Source organism: Theropithecus gelada, chromosome 9, assembly GCF_003255815.1.
Source record: "Theropithecus gelada isolate Dixy chromosome 9, Tgel_1.0, whole genome shotgun sequence".
In the NCBI taxonomy this organism is placed as follows: Eukaryota; Metazoa; Chordata; class Mammalia; order Primates; family Cercopithecidae; genus Theropithecus; species Theropithecus gelada.
The window spans coordinates 92,522,466-92,531,657 of record NC_037677.1 but is presented as its reverse complement, the minus strand read 5'-3'; the positions used below and the strand labels follow the sequence as shown (position 1 = coordinate 92,531,657).

Here is a 9,192-nt window from a genome sequence, read left to right as displayed (position 1 = left end):
ACAAAATACTAGCAAACCAAACCCGGCAGTACATCAAAACCAGCTTTATTACTGTGATCCAAGGTTAGTACAATACATGCAAATAAATAAATGTGATTCATCAAATAAATAGAACTAAAAACAAAATCCACGATTATCTCAATAGATGCAGAATAGGCTTTTGATAAAATTCAACATCCCTTTGTCAGAGGCATTCAAACCAGAGTGACTCCATCTTGAATAGGGGCTGGGTAAAATAAGGCTGAAACCTACTGGGCTGCATTCCCAGGAGGTTAGGCATTTTAAGTCACAGGATGAGATAGGAGGTCCACACAACATACAGGTCATTAAGTCTTTGCTGATAAAACAGGTTGCAGTAAAGAAGCTAGCTAAAACCCACCAAAACAAAGATAGTGACTAGAGTGACCTCTGGTTGTCCTCACTGCTCATTATATGCTAATTATAATGCATTAGCATGCTAAATGACACTCCCAGTAGTGCAATGACAGTTTACAAATGCAATGGCAACATCAGGAAGTTACTCTAGATTGTCTAAAAAGGAAAGGAATCCTCAGTTCCCAGAATTGCCCACCCCATTCCCAGAAAACTCATAAATAATACACCCCTTGTTTAGCATATAATCAAGAAGTAACAATAAGTATCCTTAGTTGAGCAGCTCAAGCACTGCTCTGCCTGTGGAGTAGCCATTCTTTATTTCTTTACTTTCTTAACAAACTTGCTTTCACTTTACTCTATGGACTTGCCCCGAATTCTTTCTTGCGTGAAATCCAAGATCCCTCTCTTGGAGTCTGGATCAGGACCCTTTCTGCTAACATTTTCATATTAAATAAAACCCTCAACAAACTAGGCATTGAAGGAACATACTTCAAAAGAATAAGAGCCATCTATTACAAACCCACAGCCAACATCACACTGAATGGGCAAAAGCTGGAAGCATTCCCCTTGCAAACCAGAACAAGACAAGGATGCCCTCTCTCACCACTCCTATTCAACATAGTACTGGAAGTCCTGGCCACAGTAATCAGGCAAGATAAAGAAATAAAAGGCATCCAAATAGGAAAAGAGGAAACCAAACTATTCCTGTTTGCAGACAACATGATTCTATACCTAAAAATTCCCATAGTCTCTGCCCAAAAGCTCCATAAGCTAATAAACAACTTCAAAGTTTCAGGATACAAAATCAATGCACAATAATCAATAGCATTCTTATACACCAAAAATATTCAAGCTAAGAACCAAATCAGTAATGCAATCCCATTCACAATAGCAACAAGAAAGAATAAAATACCTAGGAATACAGCTAACTGAGAGGTGAAAGATCTCTACAAGGAGAATTTCAAAATGTTGCTCAAATAAATCAGAAATGACACAAACAAATGGAAAAACATTCCATGCTCATGGATAAGAAGAATCAATATATTGTTAAAATGGCCATACGGCCCAAAGCAATTTACAGATTCAATGCTATCCTTGTCAAACATTCTTCGCAGAATTAGCACAAACTATTTTAAAATCCATATGGAACCAAAAAGGAGCCCAAATAGCCAAAGCAATCCTAGGCAAAAAAAAAAAAAAACCCAGAAAACCAAAAAACAAAGCTGGAGGCATCATGCTACCCAACTTCAAAACAATCCTACAAGGCTACAGTAACCAAAACAGCAAGGTACTGGTACAAAAACAGACACATAGGCCAATGGAACAGAATAAAGAACCCAGAAATAATGCTGCACACCCACAACCATCTGATCTTTGACAAAGTTGACAAAAACAAGCAATGGGGAAAGGACTCTGTATTCAATAAATGGTGCTGGGATAACTGGCTAGCTATTTACAGAAGATTGAAACTGGACCTCTTCCTTACACCATACACAAAAATCAACTCAAGACGGATTAAAGACTAAATGCAAAACCTAAAATTACAAAAACCTCAGAAGATAACCTAGGAAATACTATTCTGGAGGTAGGCCTTGGCAAAGATTTCATGACGAAGATGCCAAAAGCAATGACAACAAAAACATAAATTAATAAATGGGACCTAATTAAACTAAAGAGCTTCTGCACAGCCAAAGAAACTATCAACAGAGTAAACAGACAACTTACAGAATGAGAGAAAATATTTGCACACTATGCATCTGACAAAGGTCTAATATCCAGAATCTATAAAGAACTTAAACGTAAAAGAAAAATCAACTCCATTAACAAGTGGACAAAGGATGGCCAGGCGCGGTGGCTCAAGCCTGTAATCCCAGCACTTTGGGAGGCTGAGACGGGTGGATCACGAGGTCAGAAGATCGAGACCATCCTGGCTAACATGGTGAAACCCCGTCTCTACTAAAAAATACAAAAAACTAGCCGGGCGAGGTGGCTGGCGCCTGTAGTCCCAGCTACTCGGGAGGCTGAGGCAGGAGAATGGCGTAAACCCGGGAGGCGGAGCTTGCAGTGAGCTGAGATCCGGCCACTGCACTCCAGCCCGGGGACAGAGCGAGACTCCATCTCAAAAAAAAAAAAAGTGGACAAAGGACATGAACAGACACTTTTCAATAGCAGACATACACATGGCTAACAAGCATATGAAAAAATACTCAACATCACTAATCATTAGAGAAATGTGAATCAAAACTACAATGAGATACCATCTCACACCAGTCAGAATTGCCATTATTAAAAAGTCAAAAAATAACAGATGCTGGTGAGATTGTGGTAAAAAGGGAACACTTATACACTGCTGGTGGGAATGTAAAATAGTTCAGCCCTTGTAGAAAGCAGTGTGGTGATTCCTCAAAAAACCTAATTACCATTTGACTCATAGATCCCATTATTAGGTATTGCCCAAAGGAATATAAATCATTATGTTATAAAGACACATTCATGTCTATGTTTGATGCTGCACTATTCACAATAGTAAATACATGGAATCAGCCTAAATGCCCATCAACAGTAGTTTGGATAAAGAAAATGTGGTACGTATAACCATGGAATACTATGCAGCCATTAAAAAGAACAACCTCATGCCTTTTTCAGCAAGATGAATGGAGCTGGAGGCCATTATCTTAAGCAAACTAATCCAGGAACAGAAAACCAAATACTGCGTGCTCACATTTATGGACACAGAGAGGGGAAAAACAGACACTGGGGCCTACTTGAGCATGGAGGGTAGGAAGAGGGAAAGAATAAAAAACTACCTATTGGGGACTATGCTTATTACCTGGATGACGAAATAATATGTACACCAAATCCCGTGACACACAGTTTACCTATATAACAAACCCACGCATGTACCCCGAACCTAAAACAGGAATAAAAGAAAACATAATACAATACCATTAGCATGAAGAAATGAAGTACTTCGGAATAAATCTAACAAAATATGTACAAAATCTATATGAGGAAAACTGCAAACTCCAATGAAAGAAACCAAAGAATATTTAAAAGAATGTAGAGACTATGTTCATGGATAAAAATACTCAATATTGTTAAGATGTTTGGTTTTCCCAACTTTATAGATTCAATGTAATTCAAATAAAAAACCCAGCAAGCTATTTTGTGGATATCAACAAATTCAAATTTATATGGACAGTCAAGAGACCCAAAGTAGCCAATACAATACCGAGGAGGCAGAATAAACTGGAAGAATTAATATTACCTGACTTCAAGGCTTAGCATAAATGTATAGTAATCAAGACAGTGTAGTATTGGTAAAAGAACAGACAAACTGATCAATGGAATAGAATAGGGAGCCCAGAAACAGATCCACACAAATATTCTCACCTGACCTTTGACAAAGGAGCAAAGGAGATTCAATGGAGAAAGGCTAGTCTTCTCAACAATTGTTCCTGGAACAACTGGCCATCCACATGTTAAAACAATATATATACTGACTTCACACATTTCACAACTCATAATTCAAAACAGATCTTATACCTAAATGTAAAATGCAAAACTAAAACTTTTAGAAGATAACACAGGAGAAAATCTAGGTGACCTTGTGTTTGGTGATAACTTTTTTTTTTTTTTTTTTTTTTTAGAAACTGATGTTTATTTTCTATCAACCATTTTTCCATGTTGCTTAAGAGCCCGTGCAAGAACAGCTTAAGACCATTCAGTGGTTGCTCCTACCCATTCAGTGGCCTGCAGTGGGAGCTGCAGACCAGTCTTCCGTGGCAGGCTGAGCACTCCAGTCTTCAGTAGGGAACTGCTGAATAGGCACAGAGGGCACCTGCACACCTTCAGACCAGTCTGCAACCTCAGGCTGAGTAGCAGTGAACTCAGGAGCTGGAGCAGTCCATTCACCCTGAAATTCCTCCTTGGTCACTGCCTTTTCAGCAGCAGCCTGCTCTTCTTTTTCAATCTCTTCAGGATCTCTGTAGAAGTAGAGATCAGGCATGACCTCCCACGGGTGTTCACGGGAAATGGTGCCACGCATGCGCAGAACTTCCCGAGCCAGCATCCACCACATCAAACCCACTGAGTGAGCTCCCTTGTTGTTGCATGGGATGGCAATGTCCACATAGCGCAGAGGAGAATCTGTGTTACACAGAGCAATGGTAGGTAGGTTAACATAAGATGCCTCCGTGAGAGGCTGGTGGTCAGCCCTGGGGTCAGTAACCACAAGAAGCCGTGGCTCCCGGAAGGCTGCCTGGATCTGGTTAGTGAAGGTTCCAGGAGTGAAGCGGCCAGCAATTGGAGTGGCTCCAGTGGCAGCAGCAAACTTCAGCACGGCCCTCTGGCCAGTATTCCTGGAGGATATAACACTGACATCAGCAGGGTTTTCAATGGCAACAATGGCACGAGCCGCCAGCAGAAGCTTCTCCCAGGTCCTCTTCAGATTTATGATGTAGATGCCATCACTTTTCCTTTTATAGATGTACTGCTCCATCTGGAAGTCAAGATTGGTGCCACCTAAGTGGGTTCCTGCTGCAAGGAACTTAAGGACATCCTCCTCCTTCATTTGCAGGACATCAAGGGCTCCGGACATTGTGAAAGTTTCCCTTTAAGTTACGACGGGAATCCAGAACAACGCCGTATGGACCTCTCTGTAGGTAGCGCGGAAAAGCGATAACTTTTTAGATACTACACCAAAAGCACAATTCATGAAAGAAAAAATTGATAATCTGGACTTCACTTAAAGTTAAAACTTTTGCTCTGTGAAATACACTGTTAAGAACATTAAAAGACAAGCCACAGACTGGGAGAAAATATTTGCAGAATACATATCTGACAAAGAACTTGTATTCAAATATATAAAGAAGTCTTAACACTCAACAATAAGAAAACTAAGGACTCAATTTAAAAAATAAGCTAAAGATCTGAAAAACACCTCACCAGAGGAAATACACAGATGGCAAATAAACATATGAGACCACATATACCATACACCATATGCCTAATGACATAATAACACCTTATGTCATTAGGGAAATGAAAATTAAAACAACAAGATACCACCTCACGCCTATTAGAATGCCTCAAATCCAAAAACTGACAATACCAAATACTGGAGAGAATGTGGAGCAATGCAAACTCTCATTTATCACTGGTGGAAATGCACAGTGGTATAGCCACTTTAAAATACTGTTTGGCAGTTTCTTACAAAGTTAAATATAGTCTTACCATACAGCTCAGAAATTGCACTTGTAGGTATTTGCCCCAATGAGTTGAAAATTTACTTTCACACAAAATCTGCTAGGAATGTTTATTACAGCTTTGTTCATAATTGCCAAAAACTGGAAGCAACCAAGATGTCCTTCCAAAAGGTGAATGGATAAACAAATTGTAGTATATCTATCCATGCAATGAAATATTATTTAGTATTTAGCCATTAAAGGAAATGAACTATCAAGCCGCAAGACCTGGAACAAACTTAAGTACATATTGCTTGATAAAAAAAAAAGCCAATCTGGGCTAGGTGAGGTGGCTCACGCCTGTAATCCTAGCACTTTGAGAGGCTGAGGTGGGTGGATTGCCTGAGTTCAGGAGTTTGAGACCAACCCAGGGAACAGGGTGAAACCCCATCTCTACTAAAACACAAAAACTTGGCCGCGCATGGAGGCTGAGGCAGGAAAATTGCTTTAACTCAGGAGGCAGAGGTTGCAGTGAGCCGAGATCACGCCACTGCACTCCAGCCAAAAAATAAAACAAAATAAGAAGCCAATCTGAACATGCCTAAGGTCTCCAATGTAATCTTGAATAGTAATGGTAACAGAAAATATCTATGCATCTATATAACGTCCTAACTTTTATAAAAATGCTTCTAAATGTAAACATTAAGTGGTAATGGTGTTAAGTGAAAGTGTTTATGGGTTTTGCACTGATGTCAATCACGACATTAAGAGGTGTCTTTCTTTTCCTCTTTTGCTAAGAAGTTTTTGTTTGTTGTTGTTGTTTTTTAAGAATCTTGAATAGATTTTAAATATCATCAAACAGATTTTCCTCATCCACTGACCATTAAAATGGCCACATTTTAAAATTTGATTCCTTAATATTGTGAGTTACAATGATGTAATTTTAGTTGTTGAACCACTGTTGTATTTCTGATGTAAAGTTGTCACGGTCTATTTTTTAATACGTTTGAGTCAACGTGTTGATATATTTAATGTGTTTACATCCATGTGCATAAGAGAAATGTGGCTATAATTTTCTTTCCTTGCTCTTGTATGTCTCAAAAAAATTAATAGGTCATGCTTCCTCTTTTTTTTTTTCTTTTTTTTGAGACAGAGTCTTGCTCTGTCGCCCAGGTTGGAGTAGGAGTGCAGTGGCACGATCTTGGTTCCCTGGAACCTCCACCTCCCAGGTTCCAGTGATTCTTTTGCCTCAGCCTCCTGAGTAGCTGGGATTACAGGCACCCACCACCATGCCTGGCTAATTTTTGTATTTTTAGTAGAGATGGGGTTTCACCATGTTGGCCAGGCTGGTCTCAAACTCCTGGTCTCAAGTGATCCACCCGCCTTGGCCTACCAAAGTGCTGGGATTACAAGTGTGAGCCACCATGCCTGGTCATGTTTCCTTTTAAAATAATTTTTTAAAATAATCTTGTAGCAGTTTGTGTAAGATAGGATTCAGTTGTTTCTTGAACATTTGTTAAGACTGCCTATAAATCTATATACAGATAATATCTTTATTGTAGAAGGTAGACATTTTAATATTATTGTTTTTGAATGATTATTTATTTGCTCAGATTTTCTAAGTTTTATTGGTGACTTATATTTTCATAGAAAATAATCTATTTCATCTAGGTTTTACAAATTTATTGAACATGGCTATTCAAATTATCCTTCTAAGGCTTTTTAAGTCTCTACAATAGCTGTTTTTCTTGTTTTGATTCTTTATGTTTTCCTTCTTTTTGTCTCTATCTTTATATTGGTCTGTTTATTATTCTTTCAAAATAAAAAAAATCTTTTGGAGGTATTATGTTTTTCTGTTATTTTGTTTTCTAAATAATTAAATTCTCCTCTGTTTATTTTCTTCTATATTATCTGAGTTCATTCTATCTTATTTTTAACTTCATGAATTAAATACTTGGTTTATTTATGGTTTTTTTATTTATTGTATTCTAAAATGTAAAGCCTATCAAGTTCCCTCTAAGTTCCATTTTAGCTGCACTGCACCAGTTGTTTATCTGGAGTGATTTCACTATCTTCTGATTTCTTAGTTGGACCTTGAGTTGTTTGGAAGTAAGGTTTTGTTTTCACAACTAATTTTTAACTGTTTGTATTGATTTTTAATTTTATTTCATGTTTTTCAGAGAACATTGTTCCTATATAATATCAGCTTTAAAAAATAAAAATAAAGACAGATTCTCACTCTGTCACCCAGGCTGAAGTACAGCGGCGTGATCACAGCTCGCTGCAGCCTTGAACTCCTAGGATCAAGCCATCCTCTGCTTTAACCTCCTGGGTAGCTGGGACAACAGTCACGTGTTACCATGCCCTGCCAATTTCTTACTTTTTTTTTTTTTTAAGAGATGGGGGTCTCTCTATGTTGCCCAGGCTGGCCTTGAACTCCTGGCCTCAAGTGACCCTCCTGGAGGTTTGTTTCATGGTTATATTGTGTGATGCTGAGGTTTGGGGTATGATTGAAGCCGTCACTCAGATAGTGAGCATAGTAACCAATAGGTAGCTTTTCAACCTTTTCTGTCTCCTTCCCTTCCCACTTCTGTAGTTCCCAGTGTCAATTATTCCCATCTTTATGTCTAACCTTTTTTTTTTTTAAATAAGCATCCTTTTATTTGCTGACGCCATTACAAAAACCGACTACATTAGCAATAAAAAAAGTGTTTTCTTGAGTTGAAGTCAGAGGCAGTTACTTCCCAAAATGTTGAGTAAAACAGTGTAGGTACCCATTGTTTAGCTTCCATGTATAAGTGAAAACATGGTATTTGGTTTTCTGTTTCTACATAAATTTGCTTAGGATAATGGTCTCCAACTGTATCCATGTTACTGCAAAGAACATAATTTCATTCTTTCTTATGGCTGTATAGTATTCTACAGTGTATGTGTACCACATTTTCCATTTTAAATTGAATCTAAAAAATTTTTTAAATGCTTTCAATTAAATTGTGAGATGCTTTCTTATCAGGATGTTTATTGTGTGCTTATTGAAATATACCTTTTTGATTTAGACATGTACTCAACTATATATAATTTTTGTATATATAAAAAGAAATATGTAAGCAAAACAAATCATTTAAGGTATTTCTAAAATTCCTTCACATTTACATTTGTGTTCAATCACTTTAACTCAGTGGCACAAGTATCTGTTTTTCTATCCAGTATCATCCCATGTACCATAGAGAAACTTTGTGATGCAGCATTTTTTTAAAAGTGCTCTGGGCTTTTCTTACAAATTGCTGATACTGGCTCAACAGGCTTTAGTGATGGCTATGACTAAGGGAAAAGAGTAAATTAGTACTGATTCTGCATAGGTATGGATCTAGATAAAATTTGGGGCTCTGTGTGTATCGAAGGGGAAAGAGGATACTGGGGGACAAGTGGCAGTCTCAGAAACATGGTAGTCATTTTCATATTATATACACAAGGTAAATGAAGCACAGAGAAGTAGACTAATTTGCCCAATGATGCACAATTACTGCCATGGAGCCAAGATGAAATCCAAATATATGCAGCTCTGCAATCCTACCCTAAAACATAAATCTAGAGTTAATAAGTAATACCAAGTGTTGGGTAACCCCAACAC

The 9,192-nt window shown here is 38.0% G+C and overlaps 1 protein-coding gene across 1 annotated transcript; it reads right to left on the bottom strand.

The window, feature by feature from the left end:
- Window positions 1–4,000: 4,000 nt before the first annotated feature.
- On the bottom strand, window positions 4,001–5,048 carry LOC112631111 (40S ribosomal protein SA-like). Its single transcript, XM_025395601.1, has one exon. It carries the CDS (start codon window positions 4,973–4,975, stop codon window positions 4,121–4,123), a length of 855 nt encoding a protein of 284 aa, XP_025251386.1. The 5' UTR covers window positions 4,976–5,048; the 3' UTR covers window positions 4,001–4,120.
- Between the last annotated feature and the right edge of the window lie 4,144 nt (window positions 5,049–9,192).

What these genes read in the sequence shown, in the direction of transcription:
- LOC112631111 (XM_025395601.1), bottom strand. Translation starts at nt 4,975, where the DNA reads ATGTCCGGAGCCCTTGATGTCCTGCAAATGAAGGAGGAGGATGTCCTT.